This window comes from Phyllostomus discolor, chromosome 5 (assembly GCF_004126475.2).
Source record: "Phyllostomus discolor isolate MPI-MPIP mPhyDis1 chromosome 5, mPhyDis1.pri.v3, whole genome shotgun sequence".
Taxonomy (NCBI): Eukaryota; Metazoa; Chordata; class Mammalia; order Chiroptera; family Phyllostomidae; genus Phyllostomus; species Phyllostomus discolor.
This window is the reverse complement of record NC_040907.2, coordinates 40,438,389-40,460,399: the sequence shown is the minus strand read 5'-3', so window position 1 is coordinate 40,460,399 and position 22,011 is coordinate 40,438,389. Positions and strand designations below refer to the sequence as shown.

General features: G+C 42.1%; 1 protein-coding gene across 2 annotated transcripts in view; it reads right to left on the bottom strand.

Moving 5' to 3' along the window:
* The window catches only part of C8A (complement C8 alpha chain), a 55,688-nt gene that overhangs the window by 21,241 nt on the left and 12,436 nt on the right, over positions 1-22,011 (bottom strand). For both annotated transcript variants that reach the window (XM_028513354.2, XM_036026160.1), the window contains exons 3-7: positions 20,232-20,376; positions 19,124-19,271; positions 13,211-13,400; positions 10,666-10,866; positions 8,791-9,031 (exon numbers count right to left, since the gene is read on the bottom strand). In XM_028513354.2, coding sequence (XP_028369155.1) covers positions 8,791-9,031; positions 10,666-10,866; positions 13,211-13,400; positions 19,124-19,271; positions 20,232-20,376 — 925 coding nt within the window. The remainder of the gene's footprint in view (positions 1-8,790; positions 9,032-10,665; positions 10,867-13,210; positions 13,401-19,123; positions 19,272-20,231; positions 20,377-22,011) is intronic.

Sequence of the window (22,011 nt, the reverse complement as noted above, 5' to 3'; positions counted from 1 at the left end):
TGCATGAAGAGATAAATGAAGGAGCAAATGAATGAAGAAAGGAAGGGAGGGAAGAGAACATAGAACTGTACTTAACACAAACTTTAGCTAGGTTTTGTGTCCCTGTGGCTTTTTCTGCCCTGTGTGTTAGGTGGTAGACCAGCTGGTTCAAGGGCCCTGGCTGGAAGGTAACAATTAAAGACAGACTGCATGTACTGTGCCCTAGCTGGAAGGATCCTTCCCAGGGTCACTGTTATCTAGCATCTATCTAGGGAACAATGATGGAATGCAGGCACAGATTTGGGCAGAGTTGTTAACACATTGAAAGATAGTGATGAGAATTCAAAGTGACCTTGATAAATGGGAAGAGCAGTCCCTCCAAAACTGGATGAAGCTCTAGAGACAGAAATGAATGACCTTGATCAAAGAAATGGGCAGGTGAGGAAGGAGGCATAATTGCTGAGGCTCCAAGTCTACAGCAGAACCATGGGCCACAGCAGGCCAGACATAATGCTAATGATTTCCTTTCTATCTGAGCACTGTTTCCAAGCTGACCAATCGCAGGCCCCTGGGAGACAGGTCATCTTACTATCCCCACTCTACGGATGAGAGGACAGTTAATATTATAGAGGTAACTGGAAAGCTGGGAATAAAAAACAGAGTGGTGATAATACCAACATAGCACAGCAATAATAGGCAACATTTTTTAAACTCTTACTACATGCCAGGCACTGGGCCACATGCTCATACAGACTGATTCATTTCACATTCCCAACAATTCTATGAAGTGTGTATTGTCATTGCCTCATTTAGAAGAACAGGAGGAAATTGAGTCATGGAGAGGCTAATTAACTTGCCCAAGGGTCCCATGGGTGATGTGTGGTGGAGGTAAGATTTGATCCAGGCAATCTGATTCAGAGCCTTTTTCAAGAGTTAACATTTATTGAATGCTTATTAGAGTCCGCCCTAAATATTTTCTGTAGATAAGTTCACACATCCCCTATAACCACCCTGTGAAGTAAATGTCATTAATATCTCCAACTTAGCAGGCAAGGAGATTGAGACTTAAAATCATTGAATAACATGTCTATGATCACACATCTCATGACAGAAACTATGCTTTTACCAAATATAGCTATACTAATATCCTGTACTAACGGGAAAAAATCTGTTTAAACATTTATTATGCAAAATGCACATGGAATTATTCTCAAACCCTTGTTGTCATTCCATTTAGGTCTTAAAGAAACTGCAGTTCAGAGAAGTAAGCGTCGTGACCAAGGTCACACAGCTACTAAACGGTAGGCCCCTGCCCAGATGTATCTGACCCCAGAGTCTGGGTGCCTTCCTATCACATCACCAGCATATTTCTTATTTTGCAGACCCCGATCAAATTGACTTTGCTACATACTGACCATGCCTAAAACTGTAGCCTGTAATAGTAGCTACTGTTTAAACAGTATTTTACTTATCACAGTGCTTTTAAAAATACTGTCTTGGTTAATTCTCATAATAACCTTTTGAAGTAGCTTCTTATCCATACATTAGTTATGGGAAAAATGAGATTCAGAGATGTGAAGTATTAACTTAAATGGCAGAGCCTACGTGAAAAGCAAAGAAAAGAACGCACTAGGCATTCTTTTCACCACCAAACTGCCTGCTAGCTTTTATGGGACCACCAAATGCTACTGGTTTCCTTCACACACACAAAAAATCAATAGAAGTCATTTTCTGTAAGGTCTTTGCACAGCCCTTTTAATGTGGCCAAAAACTATAGAATCACCAACCTTTGGTGTCTTGAGGACTATTAGTTTACTTTATATTTCATACATTGTTTCCATTACAGCATTCCTGTTAGTGGCATCCTCTCAGACTTATTTAGATTCTCTAACTGATAGGAAACTCTATTTTATGTTGCATTTTGAGAGACCAAGGGCACAGAAGGTGAAACAAATGTCAGACCTAGCTACATTAGCAAAAAAGGGCAGAGGGTGGGGTATGGTTTGAACAGACCACCACCATCTTTGTCCCAAAAGTATTTATTGAATATTCACTTAAGCTCTAATACGTTTCTCATTGCATATGCCTGCTTGGCTAGAGGGAACCTGCAGAGTGAGCATGACACAGCATAGTGAGCAGCAGTCACTATGGGGAGGGACAGGAAGGGACGGGTTGTGGACACTGAGGAAGTGACTAACAATGCATTTGGGAGGAGAGAAGGAAAAGTCAGTTATTCCCAGGTTGTGGTTCCTGATGAAAACAGCTGGGATAAAAAGGAAAGAAGCCTGGACCATAACTCAGACCACCGCATGTGTGTTTCATTTGCTAGTGACAGGACTTTCCAGCTTTGGTTCCTTCATCCATAGAAGGAAGAAAACCTATCATCTCACACAAAATCATAGGAAGATTAAGTAAGAAGATGTACAAGTGGCCAACATGTACATGACAAGGTGCTCAACATCATGAATCATCAGGGAAACAAATCAAAACCACAGTGAAATATCACCTCACACCTGTTAGGACATCTATTATCAAAAAGATAAGTGGTCACAAATGTTGGCAAGGATGTAGAGAAAGGGAACACTTGTGCCCCCTGTTGGTAGAAATATGAACTGGTACAGCCACTATGGAAAACAGTGTGGAGGCTCCTCAAGAAATTAAAAATAGAGCTATCATATGACCCAGCTATCCAATTTTGGAGTATATACCCAAAGGAAATGAAATCATTTCAAAAAGATATCTGTACTCTCACATTCATAGCGGCATTATTCACAATAGCCAAGCTACAAAAACACCTAAATCGACAGATGAATGGATAAATACAGCATAGATACACAATGGAATATTATTTAGCCTTAAAAAATAAGGAAATCTTGCCATTTGTGACAATGTGGAGGGCATTACACTATGGGAAATAAGCCAAACAGAGAAAGACAAATACCACATGGTATCACTTACATGTGGAACAGCCCCCCACACCCCCTGAAAAAGTCAAACTCATAGAAACTGAGAGTAGAAAAGTGGTTGTCAAGAGCTGGAGGAAGAGGCTGGTAGGAGGGCATGGTCTGAAGATCTAATGTACAGCATGGGGAGCACAGTTGAGAGCACTGTGTTGTGCAACTGAAATGAGCTAAGAGAATAGAACTTTAATGTTCTCACCAAAAAAAGGTAAATACATATATGTGAAGTGGTGGATGTGTTAATTAGCTTGATAGGGGACATCATTTCACAATATATACACACATCAAATTGTCATGTTATATACTGTAATAATCTTACAGTTATATTTGTCTTGTCAGTTAATATATAATCTTTAATTTGTCTTTACAGTTATGTATAATCTTGTCACTTATAGCTCAGTAAAACTGGAAAAAGTTTTAAAAGGATTAAGTGAAAAGATTGATATGAAGACATATCAATTATGGAAAGATTAATATGGAGCTTAGCATGTAGTAGATTGTCGATTATTTTTCCACTTCTCTCTATCCAGTAAATAAGGAGGGGGCGGGGGCTGGTGATGTCTCTGACAGAGAAAGAACTCTGGGAGAGGAGCACAGTGGGGGTTGGGGTGAGAAGGATATGATGTGAGAGCCTGGAAGTCTCAGCTCCCTAGTAGAGACGCCCTCAGGCATTTGGAATGTGGGAGGAATAGAGGGATTCAGATGGGAACATGGGGTCACTCACATGAAGGATTCAGATGGGAACATGGGGTCACTCACATGAAGGGGGGAGGTGGAGGATGCCCACACATAAGCGTCAGGTGGAGGAGGAGAAAACAGTCAAACAAAATGATAGAGAATTAGTAGTCTGAGAAGTAGGGTTAATTTAAATCAGCTAACAAATATTCATGATTTACTCACCATGGGCCCAGTCCTAGCTAGGTGCAAAAATACCAGAATAGGCACAGAACTTGCATGTGGAAGTTCACTGTCCAGCAGAAGAGACAAATAGGTAATTGAAATTGGCATAATGTACACATTTCTAAAATATATATTCTGGAGTCTTCTCTTGGCTGCAGCAACCCTGCGGTGGTCATCATTCTGAAGCCTGCAAGGTATCTCTACCAGAAAGCTGGCACCTGCACACAAACACATCATATTCTTCTCACCCCAATGTGTGGGCATCTGTGTGCATGCATGCACATGTGTGTATGTATATGCATGTATAGAGGAAATATAATTTAGAGAAAGGAGTAATTTACTCCTCACAATCCACACCAAAGCCATCTACAAATTATCTAAATTCTCCTTTCAAAATCTATCCTAATTCTATCAGTCTTTCCTCTGCATTGTTTATTCCTCACCTGGACATCAGCAAGAGGCTTCTAGCTTTCCTTCTTGAGTCCACTGTCACCCTGTCTAATCTGTGCTCTGCATAGCAGCGGAATGACCTGCTGGTACATGCATGGGCTCAAGCTCTGCCCTGCTGATAACTGCAATGGCTTTCATCACACAGCAGATGTGGTCCATACTTCTTCCCAACATCAGCAAGGCCCTCTGAGGCACATCTAGGTTTCTTGCAACCTCAGCTCCTGGCATTTTCCCCTTATACACAAGCTTCAGCCACACATTCCTTCCTTTGGTTTAGGCTGTCCACTGTGCTCAGGATACCTCCTTTGTTGCCTTTGGTGTCTCTTGCTTAACCCTTGGACCTCATCCCAGTCTGAATATCACCTCCTCACACTCTTCCAGATCCTCCTAAGCTATGTAAGCATCTCCTCCCCGTGCCCCTCCATCAGCAGTTAATGTCTATTTCTACAACCTGTTCATTTCCTACATGGCTTTTTTTGCAATCTGCAGCTACATATTGATTCATTCACTCAATAATAGTTATTGAGGCCATACTATGATGTGCGCTATTATAGGAGATGGATATATAGTGATGAACAAAAGAGATGAGGTCTCTGCTCTCATGAAATGTGCTTTCTAGAAAGAGGGGATTGACAATAAGCAATGGTAACTATTGAATAAATAGTGATTTTTGGAGAATTCAAATAGAGTTCTATTGCAAAGACTACATGATCAGGAAAGGCCTCTCTGAGAAGGTGGCATTTAGGTTGATATCCAAGTGATGAGAATACAGCTATTCAAACATCAGAGGGAAAAAGGGTAGCCCAGACAGAGAAGACAGCTAATATCCAATTGTAGGCTAAAGTAAGCTTGGTATGTTAGAATGTAAAGGAACAAGAATAATGACACCAGCAAGGGAAGAAAAGAAAGAAGAAAGTAAAGAGGGTAAAAGGGAAGGAAGGAAGGAGGGAAGGAAGGAAGGAAGAAAGGAAGGAAGGAAGGAAGGAAGGAAGGAAGGAAGGAAGGAAGGAAGGAAGGAGGAAAGGAAGGAAGGAAGGGAGGGAGGAAGGAGGTCCACCATACTCTAGAAGTGTCCAGATGAGAAATAGGCTAGCTTAGACTAGCTAGATGGTAATAAAGGGGGGAGGACAGTTGTCACATGTGTTTTAAAAGTAAAGTCAACAGATATTACTGAAGAGGAGCAGGGAGTAAAGGAGGAACCAAGATGACATCTAGATTATGGGCTGTTTATTTTGTTTCCTATACTAGATCATGAGCTTTGCAAGGACAGGGACCATATTGATGTTATTCGCTTGACATAATAAAAATTCAATAAACATGGTTGAAAGAATGAATGTATAAAGAAACAAAACTATAGCGGAAGGGGTGGAGGGATGTCAGGGCAGGTGTCACAGAGGTGGAGATGGCTGTACAAGGTCCATCTGAGTTGACTCTGTCAGGCTGGCAAGAGAGGGAAGGGCACTGGATGCTGACAGCACAATATGTGCAAAGGGAGGCAGGAAACACACATGACCAGAGCAATGTCACTGGAGTATTTGACCTGCCTAAGGTAATTATCAGCTCTGTGATTGGGCCAGACTCCAGAGAAGACAGACTAGTGAATAAACTGTTCCCTTTGTCGTAACCTGATACAAAGACAAATAGTAAGATCTCTAAAGAGGGATGAAGGAGAGGAAAAAAGTAAAAATCCAGAAATTCAAGCCCAAAGCTATCCTGGTTCCTATGGAAGGTAGAAAGCTGTCAGCCACAGATATTGAGGAAACTGAGATCCCACTGAAGTCTAACATCACCTCCCCAACATCCAAGACTTCACGAGATTTTTGATGCATGGTTTCATGCTGTCTTTTGAGGGAGAAGCATTTTATCTAAAGAACACATTAGAGCTACAGCTTTGTGCATTGTCTGGGACAAACCCAGAGAGGATCTGAGGCAAACCCAAGGGCCAAAGATCCCCTGAGAGCAAATCAGCCAATGTGTTCACTTAAAATCCTTCCATACCAAGCCCAGCTCTTTGAGAGCATGAATGTATATACCTCACAAGGATTTCCTTAGAAATAAGGACTCAGTAGACTATAAATATTATTAAAGTCATATAGATTAAAGGTACACAGAGAGAAAAAGACATTGACACAGAGGAAAGACAGAGAAATCAGCTGAGAGAAAGAGCAAAGCACTGAGAAAGAAATGGAAGTGAGAGAGAGAGGGGATGAGCGAGAGACAAAGCGAAGCTAGACAAACATCAAACATGGAGAGAGGATGTGTGTGATTCCATTTGTCAAAGGGAAAGAAGGTAGATGTCTTTGTTCTTGGTAGGTTAATATGTAAATGACATTCTGATTTATTAGCAGTCTCCAGCAGATGAGGTGATGATTAGCACATTTCCATATTTATAGAAAAGCAACACTAACTTTCCAGATTTATAGAAAATCAGCTCTACGCAAATAGCAAATTGTGCTATTATCGACATATGGTTTTCTATAAACAGAGCTGAGGTAATTATCCCTGGGACAATTTGTTGGTGGGCTCCTTTTGAATATTAACCACACCGAAAGCCCATTTCTGCCTCACAGATTTTAAAGAGGAGGGACCACAAGATACCCCAGGCAATTAATTAGGAATCCAACACCAAAGACAGGAGCCTGAGCCGGAATGAAAGGCTTAACCATGACCACATGGTGGAAAGACCATGGGTCCAAGGGCTCTGACGCCAGATTCCTACAGCCCTGGGCAAAGTAATTAACCTCCCTGAGGAGCCTCAGCATTGCTCAGGGCTAAAACTGTCACAACACCAACCTCCAAGTGTTGTCCAAAAAATTAAATGAGAATATACACAAAAGCACCTAGGACCTAATAGGTACTCAATACACATTAGCTCTTTTTCCTTCCTCATGTTTCTGAATTATTCTAAAAAGAGCCACTTGAATTGGGTTTGTCAAACTCTTTTTTACATCGATCCATACTAAATTGTTTATTTTGCATCATGACTCTGTACACATATACACATCTATATTTAACTGGCAAAACTTTCTTGAGGCAATAACGTACCTTCACTGCCTATAATCCACTACAATATTTTCTGTTCTATCCTTTGTTGTTCAACATGTCATTTGTGATTCATACATTGATTACAAGACCTACTGTGGGGTTGCACCCTGCAGTTTGAAGACTACTATGCTACAAGAGGGTGGGATACATACTTAGACTTGCTCACCATTGTATCCCTAGCATGAACATATAATAGATACTCAATAGAGAAGTGATTTATGAAAGAATGAATATATGGATACATGGCTTAACTAATGAGAGACCCTAGCCAGGAATCCAAATGAATGCCCCTTTCAAACTCCATGCCTTGTTTTACACACTCACTACATCCTAAGCCCTGTGTTGAATATTAAAGAGACAGAAAAGCATGAGACATGATACTTGCTTTTAAAGACCTTGAATCTAGATGAGGAAAAAATATTAAACATTTGGAAAATTGATTTTTAAAGACTACGCAGTGTGGAATTTATAAGAATTTGTTGAAGAAAAGAAGTGGCCAGCCTGGGCTGGTGCACTCAGGAAAACACCTTGAAACTGGTAATTTGACCTTGGCGTTGAAATATGGGTCTCTCCCTTCTACTCATTCATTGATTAGTTCAGTAGTTCTTAAACTTGTGAGCATCAGAATCTCCTGGAGGGCTTGTCATAAGACTGACTGCTGTGTCCACTCCCAGAGCTCCTAATTTGGTAGCTTTGGGGTAGGAGTCTGAGGTTTTGCATATCTAACAGGTTCCCTGGTCAGGCTGATGCTGCCAGCTGGAGTCCACACTTTGAGAAACACTATTGTAGCAGTTTGGGGTGAGGCTATGATGGTATCATGCTAAGAAGTTTAGACTTTATTGTTAGCCATTCAGGGTATTAGGCAAGAAAGTGGTAACATCATATCTGTGAGGTAGAAAGATTCTTCTGGTGGTAATAGTCAAGAATGGATTGGAGCTGATGCAGTCATGAGTGAAAGATGAGAGCCCGGCCTCCCACTGTAAGGGTGCATGTGGAGAACAGCAGATGGACCAGAGCTATTCAGGAGAGAGGACTGAGGGGTCTTAGAGGTCTACATGGGGGAAGGAGAGGGAGGAATTGGGGTGACTCCAGTTTTCTGGCATCACTGATGGGTATGGCAGTTCCATTAATCAAGAATCTACATTAAAAATAAATTTTGATGTTTTGAATAACAAAATTACCTCTTTATTACTAAAGAGGTAACCATGGTGAAATAGAAAACACATAATTTTAGGCAGCCAGACAAGTATGAGTTAAAATCACATTTGTAGAGCTTAATTAGTGAGTCATTTTACCCTCTGGACTTCAATCCCCTGAAAATGATACTAATGACACCTCACAGGGTTGTCACGAGTAGTAAACAAGACCATGCACAGCTCATAGTCAGTGCTCCAAAAAGTGCAAACCATGCTCTGGTGCAGGCACCAACCACTGTGTGCATAAACCTTCCACTTACTAGATGATTCCATTTTTGTTCTGTCAATCACCAGGAAATACTCATAAGTGCCGCCCATCGATCCAGATGTTATGTAATGGGTGCCATAGTCATTGATGAACTTGGCGTACATGCCGTAATTGTATTGCTCCGGAAGCTCCATTAGCGACAGCACCATTCCTTCATCTAGCACAATATTGTCCCTCCTCATCTTAAAATGAGCAGTCTGTACCTTTGTGGAAATTCTCATGAAGGTGTATTTCTGCCAACAGCAACACCAGCCATGGAATGAGGGAAAAGAACAAAGAGAGTAGAGAGTATACATTTTATCATAAGAGATAATGCAAAAGGTCTGCATTTAGCAGCTATGAGAAATATATACATTTACATATAAATATATGAGCATAAATATACATGTAATGGAGTGTTAGTGTATTTCACACACACATATTAGACACCATGACTTCATCTCTGTTCCCACTTCCCTGTCCAGGTCAAGTTCTCATCAGTACTCACCTGGGCTACTTACTATAATGTGCTTCACTGAGCTCCTCACCTCTGTACTGCCCCTGATCCATTCTCATCTCCACATATCTCCCTGCCCTAATTAAAGCATTGTGTTATGCAACCTCCTACACAAGTATTAGGTAGTGAATAAAAATTATGCTTAGAAATATTTTCAAAAGCCAAGATTATTTATTTGTTTAATTTATTAAACAGATACTCAAAAGTCCCTGTACTCATGTGTACTATGCTAGGTACAGTGGACATACTCTTGACTGAGAGAGGCCCCTGTCCTCATGCAACCTACATTCTAGTTAGTGATGATCTTGTACTGTTAAGTAATAAAGAAAGCAGGAGCCTGATATAATAAGAAGAAGAATAAGAAGCCAGGACCAGAGTATTGTTGAACTGGTTTAAGAGCAAGAGGGTCATGCATGGCATTACTTTTGGGTAATGTAAACGTTGATCTGAAGTGATACAGAAAGTTTGAAGAGGTCACCTGCTTTTAGAAAAGTCCATATCTATATGTGACAGCCAGATAACAAATGATACTTTCCTTTTGGATCAATGGCTAATTTGTGGCAAAGCTACAGAATGTAATTAATATTTGATAAATTCATTTTTATTCCCAACAGAATCCACAGTCCTGGAATCAATGTTATTGAGACATTTTTGTGAATTTCTGATCAGTTCAGTAAATATTTCTCTGGTTGCTGATTGCCTCTCCATCCCCATCGCCCCTTATTTTTCCTTCCTACTCTGTGCTTTAGCCAGCTGAAGTACTTTCAATCCCAAGTTTGTGAGGCATTCTGTCATCTCCAGACCTTTGACCCTGCTGTTTCCCAAGCCTAGAACACCCAACTGTTAACTTCTGCCTCCCCTCATCTGGAAATCTTGAACTAGGCTTTAAATCTCAGTCTAGGTAGGTGTTTTCTCTTCAAAGAAGCATTGCCTGGCCCTCAGGATAATAGACAGTTAGTAGTGAATGTTTGATGAATAAGTTAAAAACTGATTCAGCATGCCAGCCCTCTGATCTATTTGAAACAGTAAGGCTTGCTTTAGAATTCTCCCAAGTCTAGTTTAGAGGCCCTGGCTACTTCTCTTTAAGACAATACCATTCCAGGTATTTCACTATATGCTCCAGGTAACCAGGAAAAAAGGTGGGTGAAGTGAAAAAGGTTCTAGTCTCATCATTCAATTTATTCCCTTTGTAATGATTCTGTGTGCAAAAACGTAATAAGAAAAATAAACGTGATTACCACTGATCAGACATTTCCAATTACACAAGCAAATGAAGGTTCAATTACTACTGTACTTTTTAATACAATTACAATAATATGTGTTTGGTACACATAATGGAATACTGTGTGACACAGGCATTATATTTAATACCTTCTCGTTGTACTTGCTTAACTCCTTCAAGAACGAAGAGGCCTCCGATCCAGACCCACCTACATCCAGTGTGAGAGGGATGCCTGTAATGCCCACACCAACGGTCAACCCACCTGACACAAACAGGTCATTTTTTAGTTTACTAAAAAGTTCATTTGTATCCTCATACATCTCTGAGGAGAAACTACTGTCTGCCAGGGCCTGTAAAGAAAGAAGTGGATATTAGGTGTGTGCACATAGAGTTATATTCCAATTCACACATATATTTAAATCTTTGCTTTGAAAAATATCTACAGAATTTCAAGTTATTAGAAGTAAGTCTTTTAAAAGGCTAACTGGTGCATCAGATTAATACTAACATACAGAAAATAAGCAGTGTTTAGTTACTGTTTAGTGGTACTGCTAAAATATTTATGTAAACACACATACACACAATTCCGGTAAAATGCTATACTGTTTTGAGCATGGATTCCTTTAATAACCCTTCCTGTGGAGAACACCAGTGGACTCTGCTATGGGGAGATACAGAAAGCCTTGTCTGGGCATGGACCGGGGCGGAAAGGGGCAAAGGAAGCCAGGCAGATGACGATCATTCTGCCCACAAATGTTTAGTTATTTCATTCCTGGTGCACAGTAGAGTTGCACTTCTCTGCCAACCTGAACTGAGGCATGGTCTTGTGCCTTGCTTGAGCCAAGGAAGCAAGGGCTAAGACCGAGTGAGTGGTTCACTGTGTATGGGATTTTCCTTTCCACCTTTGTATGGACAAATAGCATGAGTAGGGCACTGTTGCTTTAAAGCACTGAGATTTCAGAATTCTGTGTTTCCAGGATTCTCGTCCTGTCTTGCCTGATACGTAGACCCTAAGTTCCAGGGGTGTCCAACCTTTTGGTGTCTCTGGCCCACAGTGGAAGGAAAGGAGTTGTCTTGCACCACACATTATATACATTGCAGCACACAATCACAAAACAACCTCATAATGTTTTAAGTAAATTTATGATTTTGTATTGGGCCACATTCATAGCCACCCTGAGCAGCCTGCGGGCTGCAGGTTGGACACCCTGCATCCTTGAGTTTAGAAAAGTAGCATCGTCCGTGTCTTCCAGCTTGATTTATCTTAGGCCTGATGGCAGATGTGGAAGTGGGTTGGGGAAGCCAACTCCTTAAACACAGACTCCATAAGCCTGGCTTTATCCTGTGTCAATATTTTTCTCTTCAGGAACTTGAAGGAGGGGGTTATATGCCTTGAAAATTGTTTAGAGTCCTAGGATTCTACCATCTCTCTCTATAAAGGGAAAGTATATAGATGTAATATGTATGAGTATATAGATATAATGTATATGATTCATCCTCTCTTCTAAATGACACACATCCAGAATTAGTTCCAACGGGTCTGGGTTTCAGTCTCATCTCTGCCACCTACCTCAGTACAGCTTTGGGCTGACACTTTATCCTTTTAAATCTCCGGGGTTTTAGCATCTAAAATGGGAAAACGATAACATCTACCCCATTGTGCTGTTGTGGGAGAATTTGTATGCAAGTAGGATAATTGACACATGGTAACCATCTAACGAAGTTTGCTGTGTGGACGTCTCACCTGGAGGGTGAAGCTTGAGGAAATGAATGGTCAGGAGCAGCCTCTGGAGGCGATCGTGAGCCATGTACAGCCCCAGGTGGCCAGGACACCAAGGAATTTTAGAAATGGAGAGAATCTCAGCTCATCAGCAGTGTGCAAACACTTTTCCTGTCCAGCCACCTCCTGCCCTGCCCCTGCTTTACAACAGGAAACTGGGCCCAGGGACAGGCAATGGACTGCTCACGATCTTATATACATTCACCCCTCAGTGTCTGTGGGGGATGGTTCCAGACACCCATGGATACCAAAATCCACAGATGCTCAAGTTCCTTGTGTAATGACATAGTATTTGCATGTAACCTACACACATCCAATCTCCCATATACTTTAAGTCATCCGTAGATGACTTATAATGCCCAGTACCACTTAAAGGCTACGTAAATAGTTGTTATACTGTATTGTTTAGAATAATGACAAGAATAAAATGTCTGTCTGTGTTCTATACAGATGCAACCGCCACAGACAGCCTAACCTCCTAGTACATGTCAGCAACAATGTAACACTTATATTTTTTAACATTTTTGACCTCTGTTTGGTTGAATCCACGGATCCAGAACCTGCTGATACAGAGGGCTGGAACTCCTTATATTCTAACAGGTCCACAACTCGGAAAGAGGTCTTCTGACTGACAACCCAGATAACAGGCCCCAAATCTGCTTTATCAATCTGGGAATGGAGCCAAGACACAGCAGGCGGGTGACCACAGTAGCTTGCATCTCTCCCCAGCCCCGCCCTGCCTCTCAGTGCCCTTCAGCACTGAGCATGCAGAGGGCAGGTGGAAAGGAGCCTTCAGCCCCCAACCAGCTCTACAAGAAACAAAGTCTTCCAAGCCAGGCATCTGTCTCCACCAGCAAGCCCTCCTTTCTGCCCTCAGCCCACCATGGCCTGTGTGTGTCCCTGCTGAGACTCACTTCAAAGCGGTACATGAGGAAGTTGTAGGGTTTCCGGAAGTACTTCTCATCCTCGCCATAGTACAGACGCTCACAGGCGGGGTCGTATCGAAGTTCCCTCCACTCCCCATTGTACACCATCTCACACTGGCCCCCGTAATACGTGGCATCATATACACTCTGAGTTTCTTTCTGGGTCAGGATATTATACCTAAATTGAAAAGGCAGGACACTTTTGCAAGAGAGCACTGAAAGCGCAAAGACAGCATAAGGTATTCTCTGGAAAACGGAGCTGGAAGTCTGAGCACTGGTTTCTCAAACTGTGTTCTGTGGAACCCTTGAAATACTTTCAGGGTCACTTTGGGTAACATTGGGAGACTGAGTGAGCAAGACCTGGGCCCTTAGATTCTCTTTAATCAAAACAGCCAGACAGCTCCACTTAGCATCTAGAACAGTGCTCCACACAGGAGACACCCCTAGATGCTTACTGAGTAAGTGAAAGAAAGACATGCACAATTATCAAGAGTCCAAGCACAGGATCCAGAGAGTCTGGTCCTGTTTCTCATCTCTGCCACATCTAGCTGTGTGACATTGGGCAAATCATCAAACCTCTCTGTGCCTCAGTCTAGTCATTTGTAAAAAGCAGTTAATACTACCACCCTCATAGAGTTAAACATTAACTCTATGAATTCAAAGGAATAAATTCAAAGGAATAATATACAACATGTACAGGAATCCTAAGAGTTTTTAGCGTATATGAAGTACTAAATAAATGTTGCTGCTAGTGCTTTCAGAAAAGGGATTTGCTGATTTTTATAAGAGCAGGTTTGAAATACTGGGTGTAAGTCAGAGTGCTAAACTGAGACTGTAGTCCTCAGAGAGGCTGTTGTCTTCACAGTGGCACGAGTGTCAGAGTGTGCACACTTTGAAAGTTGGGGAGGCCTCTGTTTAATTTCCAACTCTGTCATTTACTAGCAGTGTGATTTGGGGCACATTCTAGAATCTTTCTGAAGGTCATTTTCCTCTTTTGAACACCAGACATAAATAAAACCACCTCTCATGGTTTTTGTGAAAGCTAAAGGAAAGCGGCAAAGTAAAACAGAAGTAACATTGATAGCACGTACTAGTCACTCCACAATTACACTTTCTTTCCCGAGCCCGATACCTTTCCAGAACTATTTTCCCATGCTTCCCTCTCTGGGGTATTCCAAACCTATCTGCTCAAGTACTACTATATATTGTAGGCTATGGATGGGTTTACCATATTTGGGCAATGATAATGTCAAACAGATGAAGTACAGCTTTAAATATCTAAAAGAGAAAGTTAACTGAACGAAAACATTCAGAGTTGGCTAAGCGTTCCCAGACCTGACGATCAAAGCCTTTTGTGTTATATAATAAAATGATCGCCTGTTTCTGTCTCTCAAACTCCTCTTCAGCCTGAAAGACCCAACTCAAATGTTGCCTCCTCTATATGGCCTTCTTTGATTATCTTGGACAGAGAATCATCCCTCCTCTGTGGTCCAGTGGCATTCAGTGACTGTCTTGTCGTATTTGTTTTTATCTCTGCAGAAAGTCACAAAGGCAGTGAGATGAGCAGGGTAAAAACTGAATAAAACCCACTCAAGGAATCAGTGGATAGTTAAAGAATGCCTGGCATACAGCAGAAATTAAATGTAAGTTAACCCCCTTCTTCTCTTCCCCTCTTAATCTCTTTCTTCATATTAGTGGAAGCGGTGTATTCAGCTCAGATGAACTGAATACACACTCTACCAGACATTGAGCATACATCAGCTTTTAACCTCCTGACAGTTTTGCAAGTGCATATATTGAAGCTCAGAAAGATTAAGTAAGTTGTTTGTAATCACAACTACATTTTTCTTCATAGAGTTCTTAGAGGACACAAATCTGGGCTTTTTCCCTTTACTTCAACCTGCAGTTTCTATCCTTCTCCTCTTGAACATATTTCTGTCTGAAGTTTATAAATACAAGCCCTTTAACAGGGCCAACAAAAATTCAAAGGAATATTAAGCCCTAAGATTGTGTTGTAACCCCTAAGCCTACATCCGTTTTGGACATGAGGTTGCAGAAGCAGCAGTGAAAAGAAAAAACCATAGTCAAGAAATTCTACTTTTTGGAAACCTGGGCAGAAATATTCACACATGAATACAAAAATATGTGTATAAACCCTGGCTGGTGTAGCTCAGTGGATTGAGCAAGGGCCTGCAAACCAAAATGTCCCAGGTTCAATTTCCAGTCAGGGCACATGCCTGGGTTGCAGGCCATGTCCCCAGTAAAGGGTGCACTAGAAGCAACCACACATTGATGTTTCTGTCCCTCTCTCCCTCCCTTCTCCTCTCTCTAAAAATAAATAAATAAAATCTTTAAAAAATATATGTATTTAAGGATGTTCATCGCAGTGCTTGTTTATTAGAGAAAAATGGGAAATAATCTAATTATCTTTCAATAGGAAGTAGTTAAATAAGTTATCATATAATTATACTATAGGAGAAGAGTTGACAATATTTTTTAACAAAGAGCCAGATAGCAAATATTTTAAGCCTTGCAGGCTGCAGGTCTCTGTAGCAACTACTCAGTGCTGCCATTGTAGGGCAAAGCTATGCTCCAAAAACAGACACCAAGCTGAAATTGGCCTTCAGGCCATAGTCTGCTGCTATGGAACATTACAGTGCTTAGAAAGAGACAATAAAAGTAGGGGGAAATCTTTAAAATGTATTATGAAGTGAGAAAAGTTGTAAACTATATATGATATGATTACATTCATGTAAACCATACTTACGTCTAGAATGCACAAAGCATGTTACAGGTATATTTTCCAAACAGTGTGTATTGTCAGTGCATTTTTGCATGACCTGGACATACCTACCCCACACTGTTAACAGGGGCCAGCTCTACGGAGGGCAGTGAGAGGGGATGATCAGGAGGGTGCAGGCCAAGGAGAGTAAAGGAAAGCTTTCAGTGGTTACCTCAAACATGTGTGACTTCTGTAACAATAAATAAAAATTAAAATCTAGGAAAGGCTTCAATTAGAAATATATCAGGAAAGGCATCTAAGATCTTGAACAGAAAAACCATCAAGATACCAGCTATTGGGAGCAGGGGAGGAGCCATGCCACCAGTCTGAGTGCCTGGTGTGGGCAAAGCACATTCAGGACTTTGAAATGCTCCTGACTGAATCATGTGAGACCAGATCATGGTCTGTGATCTTTCTGCCAATAAGAAGGTAATTATTTTTCAAGTCAAATCTCAATATTTTATATTTTTCTCCTTACCCTACAGACACTTTCAAAATCTACATTAACCACATTTTATTGGTGTAAAGGGCTGAATTGCATTCCCCCCTAACATTCATATGTTGAAATCCTGACCCCCAAAACCTCAGAACTTGACTGCATTTTGGTGGTAGAGTCTTTATAGAAGTAATTAAGTTAAAATGAGGTCAGCAGAGAGGGCTATAATCTAATAAAAAGAGGAAAATTGGACCCCAACATATACAGATGGAAGACCATGTGGACACGCAGAGAATATGGTTATCTACAAGCCAAGAGAAAGGCCTCAGAGAAAACAACACTGCCGACACCTGATCACAGACTTTTAGCCTCCAAACCTGTGAGAAAATAAATTTCTGTTGCTTAAGCCACCCAGTGTGTGGTACTTTACAGCAGCCTGAGCAAACTAATACTATTAGTCTGAAAGAAAATGGAATTTTATAGTCCTTTCATGAGTGTGTGCCTACATGCACTTACAGGATTCTACCCTATCTGGTGGGTGGGCTGTGGCATTAGGGCAATTAGGCCATAATGAACGAGAGCTGCATTTCACAGCACCCTCCCCTGACCCTGAATGGGCTGCAACATGGCCGGTCACTTTGTGATGATTACTACATTTCCCCATTTCCACATCTGTGAAGATCAAGTTAATCATATTGATTTGTTCTGATTCAACCAATACTCAGTGAGAGGCTATTATGGGAAAGGCTCTGACATCAGGGCTCATGCGGTAAAAAAAAAAAAAAAGTTTATGTTCAAGTTAAGGGACAAGATCCCAGACAAATGCAAAGTGCCAGCAAACTAACAATACCGAGTGTCACTATGAGGCAGGTGCTGGAGAAGCAGAGGTGTTGAGAGTTATTTTCAGAGGCAGGAGGACATTGTAACAGATGTCCCAGTCCTGCTGGATAAGTGCTGGAAGAGCAGGACACACAAAAAACTCTGGGAACAATGGGAGAGGACTAAGCCAGAAGAGTACGTGGAGGAGATGCCTGGGTGTCTTTGTTAGCTCAGGCTGTATAAAATACCACAAAACGGGGGACTCAAAGAATAAACATTTGTTTTCTCACAGTTCAGGAGGTTGTAAGTCCAAGATCAAAGCTGAAAGGATTGGTTTGTGGCGAGGCCTCTTCCTGGGTTGCAGGTGGCCAGCTTCTCAGCATCCTCACGGGGCCTCTTCTCTGCGTTTTGTGGGAGCGATCTCTGGGGTCTCTTCCTCTGATAAGAACATGAGTCCTATTAGATGATGGCCCTACCCTATGACCTCACTTAGCCTGAATGACCTCTCCTAAAAGCAGTGTCTCCAAATATAGTGACACAGAGGTTAGGGCTTCATGATATGAATTTCAGGGGGACAAAAGTCAGTTTGTAACACTGGGTAGGAAAGTAGGTTACCCTGACTGGTGTGGCTCAGTGGATTGAGCGCTGGCCTACAAACCAAAATGTCACCAGTTTGATTTCCAGTCAGGGCACATGCCTGGGTTGCGGCCAGGTCCCCAGTAGGGGACACATGAGAGGCAACCACACATTGATGTTTCTCTCCTTCTCTTTCTCCCTTCCTTCTCCTCTGTCTAAAATAAATAAATAAAATATTTTTTAAAAAAGAAAGAAAAATTAGGCAGGTTAGAAACATGAGGAAGGACAGCTCAGAAAGAAGGAGTTAAATTTATTAAGTTTCAGAACAAAAAAGTAGGATGCATTCAAGGAACTGGCCCTGAGCAGAATGCACATAATAAAGTTAGAATCAAGGCTGACTGAATCTCAACAGATAAAGACATTACAGCCAGGAGGTGTGAGAAAGCACTGGTAGAGAGTTGAGCCCCTCTCACATCACCCCAAATCCATTTTCTTAGCACTGTGTCATCCTGTTAGTCCTGGTTGTACTGGCAACTACAGCCCAAAGCAGAATGTGAACAGGGCTACTGGGGAGTGCACTTGGGTCAGAGGAGAGCTATCCTCTTGAGACATCAGGAGAGCATTTGTGGAAGACATGGCTTCTTAGATGGGCCTTGGCAATGGAATTTGTGTGAGAGGAGTAGGCGGCAAAGTGGGCAGAGGAGAAAGGAGAGGAGGACACCCAGGTAGACAGGGAGGGGAAAATGGAAAATAAGTGTGTCATGTAGGCAGGACTGGGCAAGCCCCCTGTTATGGACTGAATGTTTGTGTTCTCACCCTCACCCCCCACCACATTTCTTATGTTAAAGCCCTAATCCCTGCTGCAATGGTATTAGGAGGCGAGGCCTTCGCAGGTGCTTAGATCATGAAGCTGTAGCTCTCATGAATGGCATTAGTGTCCTTATAAAGAGGACCCCAGAGAGCTCCCTAGTCCCTTCCAGTATGTGAGGATACAAGGACTTGAAAGAGGGCCCTCGCCTGACCATGCTGACACTCTGATCTCAGACTTCCATCCTCCAGAACTGTGAGAAATACATACATTTCTGCAGTTGATAAGCTACCTGGGATGCAGTATTTTTTATAGCCCACTTGGAAGAAGACGCCACCTTAGATGGACAGTGACAGCTGCCTCACAGGAAGTACTCCACAGGATCCTCCAAAAAAGACCCTCTTCTGTCTCCAAAACTGATTTTCATGATTGAAGAAAAACCAAACCGTGCCCCCATATGGCTAGAAGGCAGCAACTCACCCAAAAGCTGCCCTTTCAGATCCTGGAATAGGGTCGTACAGGCTGCAGTCATTTTCAGGGACCCTGACATCATCACAGCTCTCCTCATCTGAGCCATCAGAGCAGTCCTGGTCTCCATTACACACGAGGTGGCGTTTCAGGCAGCGGCCTGAGAGAGGAGAGGCTGTGGGTGCTCCCAGAGCCTCCCAGACCCCACCCTCTCCCTCATGACCCACATCGATCGATCGTTGTAGCCAAGTCTGTTGCACCTCTGAATGCCCCTTCAGCTCTCTCCAACCTATTTCATCCTTTTTTCACCTCCCTGCCTCTGCCCTCCTTATAGCCTCACGGTCTACCACCCACAGCCCCCCAGCTCAGGTCCTGATCCAGGCTCCCTTCAAAAATCTAGCCTCTACCTTACAGCCCCAGTGATCTTTCTAAAATGACAATCGGTCCCTGTCATCCCCATGGTCTATATCCTGCAGTGGCTCACCATTTCTCTTCAAAATGCTATAGTCTGGCCCCTGGTTACCTGCTTGGCCCACCGCCTGCCTCTCTTCTCAAGGGCCTGACTTGCAATTATTTGAACTGATATCCCCAAATCCCTGTGCTTTTGTGCATTCTTTTTCCTAGAAACTCTTTTTTCATTTTCTAAGTCCCAGTTCAAGTATCATTTTGAAGACTTCTCTGACTCCATAAAGCAGATCCCACTCAACCTTGTACTAATGCCCATCCACTGTTTACTGCACATTATTTTTGGCTCCTTGTAGGTGTCTCTCCCAAAAACACTTGGGAGTACCTTGAGGTAAGGTACATTATTTTTTTCTTCTCTGTATCACTAGCAGGTCATACTTCCTGGCATATCATATGTGCCTAATTAATATTAAGTCAATAAAAGGATGAATGAGTGAATTATGTCTTTTCTAAATGAATCAACAGATTTTCCTACAAACTTACATCAAAATTACTTGGTTTAAAATGCAGATCTCTGGGCCCCCTTTTAAACCTGCAGAATGACAATTTCTAGGGTAAAAGCTCAGGAGTCTGCCTTTTAACAAGCTCCCGAGGAAAGCATTTTGCATGTTAAGTTTGACAAGCACATCTGTTATCCTGCTGGAATGCTACTCACCTGTCTCTTTACACTGGAAATCCTGTCCACACTGTGCTTGCTTTACACAAGATGTGGATCCATGACAGCTCATTTCACCCCAGACATCACCACTGCAGATGGTTCCCCCAAACTTGTTTGGCTGCAGCAGGCTCCGGTATCGGTACTAAATCAGATTTTGAACCAGACACATTGTCTATCAATCAACCAAGAGTAGTGCAGGCAGGTCTCAGCTCAGCATAAGGAATAACTGTCTAATAATTGAAAGCTGCCTAAAAGGCTGTCTTTTAAAGAAGAAATCAGTGTACATAAAAAGTGATGTTCAACCAGAGGTGGCACAATCACCAGCTGGAATATTGAATAAGGCCTCCAAGCACAAATGAAAGGCTTGAACAAGATATTTCTAGGGTCTTCCTATTTGCTAGGAAGAACCTCCTTCCCCCCTTTTTCACCTAGTTAGTTCCTACTCATCTTTCAAGATCTGTGGCTTAGCTCATCTGACAGTCTCTCCTAACTAGCATTGCACACTTCCCTGTGCATTCCTCTCCTTCTAGATCTTGTCATATAAAGTTGTGATTGATTGTCCACTTGTTTATTTACCTTTCTCACTAGTTTAGGAACAATTTGCATATGAAAGCAAGGGTGGAGAAAGGAAGGACCATGTGTTATTTGGCCTTGTACACTTGACCCTTTGATGAGTAGTCAGATACACAGGAGGCACTCTTAGAAGATGTTTGCTGCTTTTCCTTTGCAGCATTTCTTCTGGTCATGGCATCCTCTTTCCTTGAGACATAGCTCCTATGGTTCAGTGGGGATGGCCTCTTCCACTCATAGGGATGTCTGGGTATGAACCAAGCAGGGCAACATGAGCACCATATCTGACAAGCTACAATGATTGATTCAAGGATTAGTTCATGGCTCAATCTTTGGTTCGCAGCCCGCGCTCAATCCACTGAGCTACATCAGCCAGGGCAATGGCTCAATCTTAAGGCAATTGGAGACCTGTTGAGGATTTTCTTTCAGAATTATTGGAAAAGGCCATTTCTTTTTACTGAAGTTACTGGGAACCACGGGTGTCAAGTGGTCATCTTGCCTACTGTGTAGAAAGAGCCCATGCTAGAGACAGACAAAGAGAGCTCTGAAGACATCATCTGAGACCCTGTGTCCAGCTTTGACTGCAGAAGAATAATGCTTATTGGAAGAAGAACAGAAAAAATAAAAGTGCACACCAATCTTAGAGCTCTATGATTTCACGATACTGCAGAAGGAGAAAGTGGAACATCCCTGCCTTCAAGAAGCTTAGAGTCTAGCTAAGGACATAAAATATATAACAATACAAGACAGGCTGTATGGAGGGTTCCATACAAAATGTTCAAGAAGGCAATGTGGAGCCCCATATTTTCTGCTGCCTCTGACCTTGAATCAGCTACTCAGACCTCTCCTTCAAGAATGTTAATAAGTAGAAAGGCAATGATTTGAGTGGCAAGAGATATGGGTTCCTGCCCAGAATCTATTTCTTGCTCACTGTGTAAAGTATCAGGCTTGATACTCTGTGCCTCAGTTTCCAAACTGCAAAACGAGATGGTTGACCTAGTTGACCTTACTAATAACGATTACCAAAAGTTCTTTTGCTATGTCCTACATCTGAAAGAGCCTGGGCATGAGAATTAGACGGACTTGGGTTCAGATCCCAGACTCATTTACCAACTGACCCTGAGCAAGTCATGTACTTCTCTGAACTTCCGGTTTCTAACATGTGAAATGGATGTAATGACACCGTACCTTGGAAGGGTTTTGTGAG